This window comes from Ixodes scapularis, unplaced genomic scaffold, assembly GCF_016920785.2.
Source record: "Ixodes scapularis isolate PalLabHiFi unplaced genomic scaffold, ASM1692078v2 PGA_scaffold3__209_contigs__length_174095766, whole genome shotgun sequence".
NCBI classification, from domain to species: Eukaryota; Metazoa; Arthropoda; class Arachnida; order Ixodida; family Ixodidae; genus Ixodes; species Ixodes scapularis.
The window spans coordinates 96,104,591-96,120,305 of record NW_024609868.1 but is presented as its reverse complement, the minus strand read 5'-3'; the positions used below and the strand labels follow the sequence as shown (position 1 = coordinate 96,120,305).

At 47.5% G+C, this 15,715-nt stretch overlaps 1 protein-coding gene across 1 annotated transcript; it reads right to left on the bottom strand.

Moving 5' to 3' along the window:
* Positions 1-9,948: 9,948 nt before the first annotated feature.
* LOC120844826 lies at positions 9,949-14,411 on the bottom strand. The gene is made up of 4 exons (XM_042292805.1): positions 13,833-14,411; positions 13,638-13,733; positions 12,493-13,527; positions 9,949-10,026 (listed from the first exon to the last, which is right to left on the bottom strand). Exons 1-4 carry the CDS (start codon positions 14,409-14,411, stop codon positions 9,949-9,951), a joined length of 1,788 nt encoding a protein of 595 aa, XP_042148739.1.
* Positions 14,412-15,715: the final 1,304 nt, after the last annotated feature.

The window sequence follows — 15,715 nt, the reverse complement described above, 5'->3', positions numbered from 1 at the left end:
AACACTTTCTCATGGCATTCCTGGCTGTTCTACTGAGTATATATGTCACAGATTCATTGTTCTGTTTTCAGGATAGTGCTCGCATTAGATACGACAGTTCAAATTTTCCATACATACAAGTTTGGGGAACATTTGCGCATTGCAGGTATTTTTATGTTGCAAAGACGTGCATCAAGTTGCGCCTGCAAACTGCCAGGACATCCCTGTTTTGCATGTCGCATATCAACTTTTTCAAGGAGGAGCTTGGCATGTGACATACAAAGCCCGGATGTACTCATGAATAGCGGCAGTAACATAAATTGGGGCGAGTACTATCACAAACAAGACTGAACTTTTTCCGTACGTACAAGAAATGTAACCTGTGTCGTTTTGGACGCATTGGAACATGTAATGTACGTTGTAAAAATGGTACATGTTCTGGCATGGCTTGCAACAGAACATGTGCTGCTGTGTGCCACGATGGTACATTTCCTGTAGCATACAGTACTTGTTCCGTGATGATGGTGTATGGAACTTGTTGTGGCTGCCCATACAGCAACAACATGTCCCGTACTAAAGAAGTATGGAACATGTCCTGTAGTCCGGTAATACAGTACATGTTGTGGCAACAAGGTTAGCATGTTTGTGTCCCATATTTTGACAGGAGTTTTTCTAACAGTGTAGACTAAACAGCCCACATAGGAAAAAACACGCCTCGATAGGACGTTCAAGTGACCTCAAAAGAACCATGGCAACTAAAGCCGCAAGGGACCAGCCCTGAACCCAGAACAACTAATTGGGACACCAAACGGACGAACCCGTATAATAACACCCTTCCCTTCGAAAACCCCCAAGATAACTATGACGCATAAGTCCCATGGCTGTCCTCTACACAAATCTTAATTAACCGCCTACGGAAACTAACATTCTTAGCGAGGGGACGTCCAGTGACCTCAAAACCACACAGATCGAGTGACCTCAAAAACCACAGAAACATCATTTCACACAGACATTTTTTTTTATACTAACAGAGGTCACTCGATGTGTGTGGTTTTTGAGGTCACTGGACGTGTTTTCGCTATGAATGTCAGTTTCCGTAGGCGGTTAATTAGGATTTCAGTAGAGGTCAGCCAAGGACCTATCAGTTATAGTAATCTTGGGGTTTTCGAAGGGTAGAGTGTTATTATACAGATTCGTCCGTTTTGCGTGGGAATTAGTTGTTATGGGTTCAGGGCTGGTTTCTTGCGGCTTTTGTTACCATTGTTTTTTTGAGGTCACTTGAACGTCCTATCGAGGCGTGTCCTTTGCTATGTGGGTGGTTTAGTCTAGGGATTGTATAACGGTCAGCCATTGGACGTGCGCAGTTGTCATGATGTGGGTACAGGAGAAGACGTATATAAGCGATGGTTTCAATAAAAGTTGTTAGCTGAGTTTGAGACGTGTGTCCTGTCCCTATTCTTTCCGTCCGTCTCCAGTCTTAACGATGTGCAACCTAAACCAGCTCGCCTAGCTGCTTACTAGTTTTATCATGATTAAAATTCTATAGCAAAACAAGCAAATGGAAACTACGGCACGCGATTGACCAGATACTTGTGGGAAGGGAGGTATCTAGTGGCTGGAAATCAATCAGGATGAGATTATTATGTAAGTTTGAGGGAGACAAAGACAGTATAAAATCATTCCGACAATCACAGTAGATTCAGTAATATACAGACTAGCTATGCAAATTCTAAAAAGAATGGGCAGAGAGAAAGCAGATTCTGGGGAAGTTTCAAAACGGTTTTAGGAGGGATAGACGACTAGATGATAACTTATTCGCAATCACTCATTGTATATCGAGATAGCAATGAGAAGTCAAAGGCCATTATCGGTAGCATTTTTTTCATTTTGACATTCTGAATCAGGAAACACTCTGGGACCAATTGAAGGAATATGGGCTAGGGGGAACAATGGTTAAGTTTCTAGAACAGGTTTATACGGAAAATATGGGGGTTATAACATGGGAAGCCGAAACTATAAGACCAGCAGCAATAAAAAGAGGACTTAGACAGGGTTGCCCATTGTCTCCCCTGCTCTTTATGATGTACCTCAGTGAGATGGACAAAAATATTAGAGCACAACCTAGGTTTTGACCTGACTTACATTGACGATGGACATTAAATAAATCAAGTATTGCCATGGTTAATGTATGCAGACGACATTGTGCTCGTAGCAGAAAGTCGTAAAACAATACAGGAACTGATAAGGATTCGCAGCAGGGAAGGGGACAGTTTAGGCCTAAACTTCAGTAGGGACAAGTCGGGTATAATAGTTTTCAAGGACGAAAAGAGAAAACCCTTGGAGGTACAGGACACAGTAATAGAGCACGTAGAAAAGTAAAAATATCTGGGAGTATGGTTAAGTGAGAAAAGAAAGTATCTAAAAGAACGTGAAGATATTGTAATAACAAAGGGGAAACGAGATTCAGCTATTATTAAACACAGGGCACCCTGGAACTAGAGTAGATATGAAGTCGTTAGGTGTGTATGGAAGGGAGCCATGGTGCCAGGACTGTCATTTGGGATGCGGTATTGGGTTTGAGGTCAGAAACCCAGGCAGGTTTAGAGATACAGCAAAGGAGTGTAGGTAGGTTAGTATTCGGGACACATGGGAATACACCAAATGGGGGACTACAGGGCGAATATGGGTTGGACATCTTTCGACAGTTGAGAAACGAAAGTAAAATTTGAACAAAGACTACCCGAAATTGAGGATACACGGTGAGCAGGGAAAGTGTACAAGTACAAAATACATGAAAAGTCTAAACACCAAGTGGACAAACCGAACTCGCAAGCTGAGATTTAAATACATTCAACGGGATGGGGCAGATCAGAGCATATCAGTAGAAAAGGGATTAATGGAAACTGAGAGGAAATTGTAGGAAGAGAGAATACAGGGAAAATCAGCTTTAACAATATACAGGGCACAAAAACAAGAAATAAAGGAACAGTTGTATGATAATTTATTGGGGAGCTCATTGGGGGGGGGGGGGGGGGGGGGGGCTGTTTGAAGCTAGAACGGGGGTGCTAAGAACGAAAACATACAGGGCTAAATTCCAGGAAATAGACACTCTATGCGACATACGCTAATGCGAAAGGGAAACTATAGAACATGTAATTTTAAGGTGCACGGGGCTTCGTCCCACCTTCTTGGGGAGAATGAATACGGATTTGGAGGGGGCACTGGGATTTGCAGACATGGATGAACGAATGAATAGGAAATTAATTGCGGTAACTAAGAAGAGATTGGAAGGTTAGTGGAAAGTATCTAGGGAGGGGTAAACATACAGACAAAAACAAACAATGGAAATACTTTAAAAGGGGGGGAAGGGGTGTGTTAAAACAAAATTTATACAAATTAAACAGAAGAAGGTATGACAAAATATTAGGGTAGCTGACGCAAGCTGCCACCCGTTACAAAGGGTATAGCCATTACCATCCATCTATTCATCCCTCAACTCGTTCATCTTTTTAGACTTGGGCTAGGTGGCGCAAGCTACCACCCGTTACAAAGGGCATAGCCATTGACATACATCCCTCCATCCTGAGCGCGGTGCGTTTGATTGGATTTCAGCCCTGGCCGAGTCCTTGCCGAGCGCTGACGCGGCGCTCGTTTTTAATACGAGCTGAGCCGAGTTCATACACACCGAACGTTGACGCAACCCTCGTTGACGCAACTCGAACTATTGGCGCTGCAGCTAGTAGATGGCGCACACTTGTGGAAAGGGTCTATGTCAACGTTACTAGAACCCTCAGTTCGGAAACTCACTCTTAAAATCTGGGCCGCTGGCGTCCACCGACACCGAGCGAAATACGATAACGGCGCCACCCTTTAGCGACGAGTTGAAACATGAAAGTTACTTTACGTAGCTACTGCGAGATGGCCCAGCGAGATGGCGCCACCGGCCCTTATCCGGCTCGACGTGGAGCCGTGCAGTTCCCGGAGTGGACGCTGCGGGACAAATGGCAGCGTTGCGATCGCCATAAGCTCAGTTCTGGAGTACGGATCGGAGTCACTTTTTTAAAGCAGGCCCTATGGCAGTTTCCCAGCCGAGTGGATATAGTAGCGTTGGTTTATGTGTACGACCAAATTACTAACATTGTCGGCCTGGAAATAATATTTATATGCAATTCGTAAATTGTGTACTCGTATCGTAATCAAGCAGAATAAAATCCGCTATCATTCATAATATTTAAATGGCTACGTTCCTCAGCCGTGAATCGGCTTATAATTAGCTGTTGCTATGCAGCTGCCGTGAGAACAGCTAATACAAACAATATGACAAGCTAATTCTCTGTATGGTTGATACTGAAAGAACTGCTATTAAAGGGCAACTCCGCTCAATTCCGAAACATTTAGGCTTACATGTGATTCCATTTCACAAAGCACTACTAAACAACTCTACGTCTTCGGATTCGCGAAATGTGAAATATTATTTGTGTAATCGTAATTTAAACACCAGCTGATACCGAAACCGAAACTTCGGTTGCGTCAGGCAACATTGGTCTCGTGTGGTCAGAGTCATGGGCACGTCACGTCGAACCACGTGGTCTTGTGACGTTCGGGAGGGGGGGCGAGGGACAGGACACGCGACGCGCGCAGGTCGCTTCGCGTGGCCCGGGGGAGAGGGGGAAGGGGAGAAGACGAAAGAGAAAATGAGCGGAGTAACAGACCGATAAGCGCGCAGGGCAGCGCAAACTAGCGCATCCGCGTTGCGGTGACCACGTGAACGCCCGGTCAGCCAACACCGGGAGGAGAAACTCATGACGTCATCGTTCAATTTCGCTCTGAGAAGTAAAAAGAAACAAAACGTGAGAATGACGTACACATGCCTCTGACGTAGTGGCTCAGCGTATGCCGCTCCAACTCCGTCACATTAGGGAGTTTTCGTAGATCGTTCTGGCGTCTCCGCTACGCCTCCGCTACGTTATCCGCTACGCCTCCGCAACTACTGCGCATGCGCCAATCTAGCGCAGACCTTGCGGAGTTGCGGACGGGGTTGCGGAGGCGCCTTACGAAATAGCGGATCTCGAGACCTACGAGAATCGGCGAGACTTTCCGGAACTTCCGTTCCGTGCTCGCTGGCTGGCACAGCTGGCTGAGCCCTTTCTTCCCTTCCTTCTCAACGTGCCAAGATGGACGGTGGTGCTTGTGCTTCGTCGTTGGCTTCGCAGCCTGCTTCCCGTAGAAGGTTTGCCATAACGGACGACATCCTGCTGCTACACGAAGTGTAGCCCTGAACCCCCTGAGGAATGCGACGCAGTGGACGGCGGTGACTGACAATCTAAATGCGGCCACTGGTCGATCCTTCACCGTTCACTCGGTTCGGGAGCGATGTGATTTGCTTCTTGGGCATTTCCACCGGGAAGACCGGAGCAACTTGAGGAAGTAAGTCATAATTATTTTAGCAATTATTATTGGAGACTTAAGGATGCAAGGTGCGTGGCGAATTTCATTCACATTTCTCCCGAATTTCACAAAATGTAGATCCGGGACTGAAGAACAGTACACCGTCAAGGAACAGCTGCTCCAAGAAATATCAGACTTGGCCCATGAGTTCGGCTCTTTGCCGAAGGTGCTGCCACGAAGCAGCAGTGCAGTGGCTTCGTCCACGATGGGCACGGCGGCAGGACAAGTGTCCATTCAGCGGGTCAGTGCGTCAGCTGACCAGCGTGCTGGGCTCGCGATAAGGGAAGCTGCCACCGCGTCGGGATCGGCCGCCGCCGCGGCAGTGGCTACAGGGCAAGCTGCAGCCAAGAGAGACGAGAATGGTACGTCTGATTTGTTAAGCTCTTTTGTACTGAACCACATAGTCCAATTTTCAAACTAAAACGTCGATGCAGTGTTAAGGTTTTGCGACACAAATTTTACTTTCCTTGCCTTTCACCGAAAAAACTACTCTGCCGAACGCTGCAGATCTCCGCCGAAATGGAATGCTAGCGGATGGGATCGATAGCGCCACAGTAATTATGGCGATCTGCAGTTCATTTTTGCGGTAAGAAAAACGCGGTTCTCTTTTCTTCAAACACCAGTACGGAGTGACTGTGTAGTGAAACTCGCAATATCTATCACGTATAAATCTCTAAGATGCAGATCAACAATGCATGGCACAAACTGAGTATCACTTCATCTCATCCCTAGTAGTAGGTACGTGCATAGGCGTAGACTATGGGTGGCATCGGGGCTCGTGCCCTCCCCAGGCCCGGGCCATGATCCTTACCGAGACGCTGTTTACGTGCCATGTAACGAGCTTCTAGTAGCGGCATGTAAACAAAATAACGCCCACGTTGCCTTTATTGACAAAATACATGGGAAATGGAATACCAGCGTGTTTTCGTTAGCTTCAATCTCCAGTTCTGTCGAGAAGGTAATGCGCAGCATCCCCCCCCTCCCCCCCCCCCCCCCCCCCCCCCCCGGGGAAAATGGAAAGTCTACGCCGCTTGGTACATGTCTAGCAAGGTAGTATATATCTTAGAAGTACTTCGAGCAAATTACTGATGGTGCCCTTCCAAGAGATTTAAGCGGTAAGTGATAATTTCCACAAGAATTGTGTATCGTGATCCCTTCAATTTGTCACAGCAAACCGTGCGACCACACTTCTCAGGACTGTGTGTTTTAGCTGCACCAGATGTGCACGGTGTAGAAGCTTGCATTCGACTTTTGTATCAGGCACCGTCTGCTTAATGGGAACTGTCTGCTCTAACAGCTACCACTGAAGTGTCCCAGCCAGTGGCGTACCAACTTGTTTTTGAATGGGGAGGCAGACCAGAACCCCCCCCCCCCCAGGGCCGGGGGCAGTGCCCTTGATATCCCTGTGGCGCAGCCGGCTAGTGTTTGCCCTGCCCAGTGGCGGCTGTTTCAGGGGGCGCAAAACACATGCCTTGCCCTTCCCCCCCCCCCCCCCCCCCTCTGAAAACTGGGGGGCTTCCTTGCCCCACCGGTTGGTACGCCCATGGTCCCAGCCCGTGTATTAAAAGAAGTCAAATTTAAGAGTTTTACGTGCCAAACTGGTGCAGGACATCCTGCATGCCGCTGCGGTGGATTAAGGATTAATTTCAACCACCTGGGGGCTCTTTAGACATGAAGCCGAAATCTCGATTACACGGCACCTTCCCCGCAAAAGCCCATGTCAGATTGCGGGCACGTCGGCCGGGGTTTGCATCCCCCATTGGAGGATTCGTAGGCTAGCACTTTGCCTACGAGCCAGCAAGGCGACATTTTTTGTATTGATATGGGAGATTTAATTTTCCATTTATGCAACTACGGCATGATCAGTAATTTTGGTCATTCTACATCAGGGCATTTGTTTGAACTATTGGTTCTGACTGCCCCCCTTCCATTGCTACAAAAGATCTTCTCTCTAAAGTAACCGGGTGTGTTTAGCAGATTTTTCAAGTAAAAAGTATTAGATTACCATTTCAAACACAGATCAGGTCCCGTAACATCTGCTGTTTGCCATATTAGGTGATTTTGAGCTGTAGCAGTGTGCTCATGCACAACACCAACTGAATATATCGCATATGGTGCCTTTCCTTGGTTTCATTTCAGGAGATGCACAGTCACCGGCCCGCAGGCTGCTGCTGCAAATGTGCGAGTCGGGGGACCAACCAGCCATAGTTACCAGGTCCTACTTAAATTGTTGTGTCATTCTTACTTCTGTGCAGTTTACTTCAACTAAAAGTATCTGCTGCTGTAATTTCAGTACTTTCTGCATCAGCTGGTGTAATATCTTAATTGTAATTGTTTTTTAGAGCGCAGCTCTTAGGGGCCTGTAGGAGCCCGCAACAATGGCCGCAGCACGGAGCTCGCGTCACGAGCTCCGTGACGCGGGTCACGCGCAAATTAAAAACGTGCGGGCAGTCGGAGCCCGAGCACCAATCGATTCGGTCGTGTTCTTTTCCCCATAAATGGTGACCCGGACGTGATATGAGACTCCTACGATCCATGCTACCAGGGGGGGAGCCCTGTAGGAGCCCGCAACAATGGCCGCAGCACGGAGCTCGCGTCACGAGCTCCGTGACGCGGGTCACGCGCAAATTAAAAACGTGCGGGCAGTCGGAGCCCGAGCACCAATCGATTCGGTCGTGTTCTTTTCCCCATAGGGCCCGTTTCCGGCTTGAGCGGCGTCGCCGTCGCCGTTGGCGTCGGCGTCGCCGTCGGCGTAACCGCGCGGTGCATTATGGGTAAATTTCCCCGCTAAATCTAGTGGAAAAATTTCCCCGCTAGATTTAGCGGAAAAATATCTCCGCTAAATCTAGCGTAAAAATTTTCCCCGCTAGATTTAGCGGAAAAAATTCCCCGCTAAATCTAGCGGAAAAATTTCCCCGCTAGACCTAGCGGGAAAAATTCCCCGCTAAATGTAGCGGGAAAATTTCCCCGCTGAATCTAGCGGAAAAATTTCTCCGCTAAATCTAGCGGAAAAATCGCGCAAAAAATTCCCCGCTACATCTAGCGAATAAATTTCCCCGCTAAATCTAGCGGAAAATATTCTTCGCTAAATCTAGCGGAAAACTTTCCCCGCTAAATCTAGCGGAAAAATTTCCCCGCTAAATTTAGCGGAAAAATTTCCCCGCTAAATCTAGCGGAAACCATTCCCCGCTAAATCTAGCGGAAAAATTTCCCCGCTAAATCTAGCGGAAAATTTTCCCCGCTAAATCTAGCGGAAAAATTTCCCCGCTAGATTTAGCGGAAAAATTTCCCTGCTAAATCTAGCGGAAAAATTTTCCCGCTAAATCTAGCGGAAAATTTTTCCCGCTAAATCTAGCGGAAAAATTTCTCCGCTAAATCTAGCGAAAAAATTTCTCCGCTAAATTTAGCGGAAAAATTTCTCCGCTAAATCTAGCGGGAAAAATTCCCCACTAAATCTAGCGGAAAAATTAACCCGCTAAATCTAGCGGAAAGATTTCCCCGCTAAATCTAGCGGAAAAAATTCCGCGCTAAATTTAGCGGAAAAATTTCCCCGCTAGATTTAGCAGAGAAAATTCCCCGCTGTCTAGCGGAAAAATTTTCCCGTTAAACGTAGCGGAAAATTTTCCCCGCTAAATCTAGCGGAAAAAATTCCCCGCTAAATCTAGCGGAAAAATTTTTCTGGGGGTCACATGACCCCCCCCCCCCTCCCCCCCCCCCCCCCCCCCCCCCCCGGGAACAGGTAACCCTCAGTACCCCCTCCTCAAGAGCTGCGCTCCAATTCGGTGTTACAGGGAGTTGTAAACGGCTTTCATTTTTCAACTACCATTAAAATTATTTTGGCATGTTCAAGCTCATTTCAACGAAGACGTTTACAACTCCCCGTGATGCCGAATCAGAGCACAGCTCTTGAGGAGGAGGAGGGGAGAGTACGGAGGGGACGGTATGCCCCTCCTCCTCATCCGTACCCTCTCCTCCTCCCTCCTCATCTACTCCTCCCGTGCTCATCCCCCTCTTCCTCCTCCCCCTCCACCTTCCTCCTCCTTCCTCCCGCTCTGTGCATTATGGGAAAAGTCCCATAAGGCACCGCGCGGTAACGCCAGCGGCGACACCGCTCAAGTCGGAAACGGACGCCCAAGAGCTGCGCTCTAATAAGAAAAAACGTCCGCACCATTGGCCTTTCCATAAGCATAAGGGACAAGCTTAGGTCTCAGGGATTGCAGAGGCTGTGTTGAAATCAACTAAGAGAAGAGGGAATGAGTAATTGAGTGTGCTATAAGTCGATTACACCATAGCGGTCGTTTCACATATACAGTGCACTGCTATCAGCACCGACTTTTGCAATAATATAGCGCTGACTTGGCACCGATACTGCTTCAGTATAGCCTGGTACCGGGGACATTGCAAGAACTTGATGGTGCTTGTGATTACGATAACTTACTTCCATCTGAGAGTAACATGTTTGATGGCATGCGCAAAAAAAAAAAAAAAAAGACTATCTTGCCTAAAAACTGTACACCTTGTCTAGTTCAGTAAGAAGTAAACTTGAGCGTCAAAGGCAGTCTCAACACCAAGAACACATTTGTCACCATAATGAGATCTCTTGAAATGGATTTCGGTGCAGAGAGATTTCAGTGGCTTTACGATTATGATGTAAGTTGGCTCCACATGTGAGCCTCATTGTATTCATGAACCGGCCTTTAGTCACAGCACAGTCAAAGGCTAGAATACAAACAAAGTGACTCTGAGATTAAAAGTGCAAGGTCACGGTGCATTCAGCGCACTTAATAGACCGATCTCACCAGGCAGTTTGACTATGCCACCGCTGTCGCAATGCATCGAGGGAACTTCTAGTCTTTCTGCACGTGCGACAACCTTGCTGGACCTCTGCACATGTAGAGCACGAGACAGCACGGCACGAGCCCTCTCATGCACTACCGTCTGCCTCCCGTGAGATAAAATTATGGCGGCGTCACGCATGCACCAAATGCTTAGTGAGGTCAGTCCATTGGTTTAACCATTGATATCACAAGCACAGAAAGATGAGTACAGTGACATGGTATTTTTGGTGCTGCTTTATTGGCCCCGTTAGCTTGTAACATTGGTTGTGCTCTGAGAAAATATAGCACACGGCAACTCTAAGGATCTGGAGCAAAAGGTTAAACCGCAGAATCCAGGGATCTGTCCCGAGTTTAGTCCCTGTGCCGGCCTGTTTATCCGGTCATGTAATCACTCCTCAATGATGCACAGAAAACAAGGCTCAAGTTATCAGCATTGCACTGGCTAAAGCCTACTTACTCGTCTGCATGCAGTCGCCAAATTAACATTCAGTGCTTTATTTGCTTTGCTTTTTTGTGTAGACATTGCAGACAAAGCAGTAGAATTCTCAAAGCAACAACAGATGCTGGAGGGGCTAGTATCTATATTTTCATTATCAAAGTATTTCATCTAAGTATGATGCCAACTACATCCAACAGAGACCCCGCCGTGAACGCTGCCAGCAATGATGACTGCAGCAGCCAGAACGAAAATGTTGTGTCGCCAACCTGCGACACCAGTCGCATCTCGGCATCACCACCGAGGAAGCGGAGACCGTTAGTACGCGGTGAGTGTCTAATAGTTCCCGATTATTGATTCTCCGTTTAGTTCCTCCTTGTGTGGATGTTGAAGGCAGTATTAGAGCTGTTTTAATTGGTATGCATTACAAATGAAATAAAATGATTTTTTCTAGTCATTTTGAGGCGCTCTTTCAAATGAGAAGAGCTTGTGGTGCATAAACATAAATTTCGTTCTTATTCAACTGCAAATACTATCTTAATAAGGCTGAGGCATTCGTTAGTCACGTGGTTCTCAAATGGGGATCCGTGAAGGCATTTTAGAGGTCCGCGAAGCCCTGCCTCATCAGAAAAGCCCGGCAATAAAAGTTGTCTTTTTTCGTATCGAGAAACGTTTCGGCTTTCGGGCGAGCTCGTGTGTATGTCAATAAGAGAAGTCTACTTCACACTAGCCCTTAGTCATATCCATTTATTAAATCATTATTATATTTAACCTACACCTTTTTCCTCTCTTCACCACAAACGGGGTCCCCCATCTTCTCCACCGAGCCACAAGGGGTTCGTGGAACACCGATAGTTGAGAAGCACAGCGTTAGTCCATTGAAAAACAATGCATTATTGGCTTTCCCACTTCTGTGCAGGCATTAGCCTCCATTGTACAGCAGACAGCTTAATTCCCACAAATACCCAATTCACTGTTCTTATAAGCACCACACACAGCAGCAAGAATCTAGCGACAAGAAATTTTTTCTTATGGGTAGAAACACACGTCGGAACTATTTGGGAGGTGGGGGGGGGCGATGTTTTTTGCCCCCTCCCCCATATTGTTTATATTCAACTTTTGAAAAATCTCGGGGGGGGGGGGGGGAGGGGGGGCGTGATGTGACATGACGTGACGTCTACCTCCTTGTTCCAACTCCACTAGTAAGAGAGCCCTACTGCAGAAAAAACAAAATGCTAACTGACTGATGAAGCACATAGCACAGGAATATGTGCATAGTAATTCCAGGTTCTCTTTTCTGGAGTGCACTATAGTAGGCGACACGTTAAGAATCCAAGGGAAGCTCCACCGATAAAGCACTCGATTCTTTCCGCTTTGGCAGAGTGAATGCCGGAGAAGAGGCAAGGAGGGACTCACCTCCTCTCCAGCGTTTGCTCAGCTAAAGTGGAAAGGGAGGAGGGCTTTGCTGGAGGAGCTTCCCCTGCACTCTTAACCAATCACTGATTGTAGAGCCCACTGACAAGTGGGCTCTACAGTCAAAACTACGCGGAGCTTGGTTGTTCGACTTTCCTTGACTACTGCTTGATGTGGCATGTAGAAAGTGACACCGTCACTGTCTTCGCTTTCTACTTTCTCCGCCATACTCTCTTTTCCATATTTTCGTATGGCTGAGTCATACGCAGACAGGATCTTTTCATTACGTCTAAGCCTTCTGGTGAGTTGCATCAGTCGTTTTTCAGCACCTTCCTTATTGTTCTGTAGGTGTACCCAAGGCTTCCAAGGAAGGGATACCTCGTAACGTTCTCCGTTGCTCGTTATCGTTTCTTTGAAGGACGTTAGTACGGAGTTGTTCGTACTATCGCTTTCGTCTTGCTTGACACCTATAGCCTCCAGATCCCAGAATTTTCGTAGAATGTTTTCGGTGTTCCTCGTTATTGCTGACGTCCTGAGTGCGACCGTTTGGGAGTGTTGTAACACTGTGGAGCTTAGGCTCATGGGACCGTGCACAGTCCATCCGAACGACGTCTCGATGGCCTTGATATTGCCATTGAGTTTCGTGACTTGTCCAGTTACAAAATCCCAATAATGTTCAGCGCCGATTAAAATGCCGATAGGGTTGGAATTGTCGTCGTTAGCGATAACCGCGATCGCATAATTCAGCTGACGTAGCTCCTGCACGACGTTGTTATCAGGTTGTGGCAGTCGTTGATCGGAAATTATGCTGGTTTCAAGAGCCTCAAGGTGGTAAGTATGTACATTCTGTTTGCTTTGCAGAGTAATGAAGACCATTCGAAAGTTCTTCTCTTGGTTATGTCCACCGAAATACCCTACTGCAAGTCGTTCGCTTCCCACAACTTTGCAGCCCAGTCTCCGAGATAAGTCTTCGGTTATAAAGGATCTCTGGCTACCGCCGTCAAACAATACTCTAGCCATCGCTTTGTTTTTGGTTCCAGAAGCCCACGCTTCGGCCGTTTGTAACAGCACTATCCTTTGGTCCGAAGTCTCAGTCGTTAATTTTAGCTGTAACGGAGCTGTGCCAGCGACATTCTTTTTTCCGCCGTTCTTAAATTTAGGGTCGCGCATCGTGGAAGCGTGTCGGCCTCGACAGTGCCTACATGTGATTCGTCTTCGGCAGTTCTTAGACATGTGGTTCACAAGGGTGCAGCGGAAACACCTGCCGTGTTTCTGTAGCATCGTCTTCTTTCGTTCCAGTGAAACTGTCGAAGTGCACTCTTCCGTCTTGTGTTCTTTGGATTTGCAAATGAAGCACGGTGTTCTGAGATCCGTTTGTTGAAGTAGTGCAGACGATGATGGTTTAAAATTGTTCTGCTTATCAGGATACCTTTTAACTCCTGTCAGTGCATTCGTTTTTTTTTTGTCAGAGGGTGCTCCAATCTCGCAGGAGTATACGTTTGTTCTCGACTTTCGATTTCTACCTTCAAGGCTTGGAGTAAAGATGTTAGCGCTGCTGGCTGTTCTCTAGGAACTCGCGCTCGCGCTCCTTCCTCATTTTGTTCTTGGGCGTTTCCTTCCTGTCGAATCGCCTCTCTGTTATAGTGAAACATCATCTCTGAAGGGAGGAGTCTCACGAAGAGATGATGTAGCATCGAAGAGCAAGATTCTTCACTCACCCCGAGAGACTTGAGTCCACGACTTAAGGCCTGCACATTATCGTAAAGACCTCGAAGTCCACGTACGTCTTGTGCAGAAGGTACCAGGTTAAAGTCAAGTAGCTTTTCCATATGATCTTGTATGAGCCGTTTCTCGTTGCCGAATCGGCTAATAAGGATGTCTACTGCATCCTTGTAGCAAATGGACGTTGATGGGAGTCCGACAATGGCTGCAGCGGCTTCTCCCGTTAGCGAAGTTCTCAAGTAAGTGAACTTGTCGCAAGCTGTTAGTGCCTCGTTGTGATGAACCGCTTGCTGAATTTGCTCCCAAAATGGTTGCCAGTGTCGCTGTTGGCCGTTAAACTTGAGAAGCTCAAGTTTGGGAAGCTTTACCTTTAAGGTACTCGTCGGTTCTCCAATTCTTGCACTGTTTCCAGAGTTTGTTGTTTCGGTCGGGGTTCGTTGTTGTAGAGTTCGGATTGAGTAGTCCAACTGAGCCAGGTAGGTGACGGCGCGGTCGTTGTACTCGAATGCCCGGGTGTATTCTTGTTCCGCGTCGTCCCCCAGGAAAGGCTCGATGGCGACATCTGTTTCGGTCATTTGGGTATGCAGACTACCCAATCGTTGCCTGAGGATTTCGATGTCCCGTTCGATGATCGGATCACGTTGAAGAGCAGCGTCGATGTCTGGTATCAGCCTTGTCAGCTGGCTTCGTAGGGCCTTCCGTTTCAGTTTCAGACGATCCATGAGTAGTCGTCAGCCGTGGCTTGAATGGAAAATTTCGGTAGTTTCCTCGTCCAGGTTCCTCTCGTTGCGTCTCGTTCCCGGGTTTCGGCACCATATAGAACTTCTGGACGTTATGGTGTTTAAATCGATTGCAACTTTATGTACACTATTTACAGTCAGAAAATCGACATCGAAGCTAGGCGAAAAAGGTTGGAGCCGGCCTGCCCCGCTGCTCGTGAAAATCGTCGGTCGATTTGCTCGTGACTTTGGGTTGTTCTGTCCGCTGTTTCGTCGTCTTCTAGTCCGACGTGGAAGTTTTTACACTCCCGGCTTGAAGTCGGGCATCACGGAGGAAGAAGAAGTTTTCCCAAGGTAGGAGCAGTAAATTTCATAGCTCCAGCGTTTTTCCTTTTTTCCCTGTTTCGGGGGGTTATGGCCCCCCAAAAGCCAACGGCAGAACACGGAAACCCTTCCGCGACTGGACCAAAGCATTCCTTGGTGGCAGGGACAAAACCACCAATACAAAAGACCGGAAAAAAGACGTGGTCAGGCACGGCCGCACCAACAGCCAGGATAAGCCTAATGGCTGTAGCTAACGCAACGACCTCAAAAATGAGGACCAACCCACTCTACACGATGAGGAAAGGCTTCCATGTAACAGAGACCACACCTGCCCTGGACCAGACTCAAAAAGACGACGAAAACATCCAGGAGGCCTCAGAGGAACGCCCTGAATTAACAAATGACAACTCAAGCCATTCATTGGAGGCTACAGTTATTGAGGACCACCAAAACGACTCTTCGGATGCGATGGAGTCCACTGATGAAACCGATGGGTTCACAGTTGTGACACACCGACGAAACAGGACAACAGGAGTTCCTGTCTTGCTCCTGCCAGCAATAGACGGTTCCAAGCTTCAAAACGTGAACCCGCTGCATCTTAGCGTTGATGTAACAAAGGCGGCAGGTGGAAAGATTCTTCACCATAGATTTACTCAGAAAGGAGGCCTACTCGTAGACGTTGCTGAAGAAGCCGCTGTGAAACGGTTACTCAAATTCACCGAACTCTGCGGCGTCGCCATCAAAGCGTCTGTTCCGAGAGCCTACACACAGAACAAAGGACTTATCAAAGGCATACCTCGATGGTACACCGTGGAACAGCTCGCAGAATACCTTCA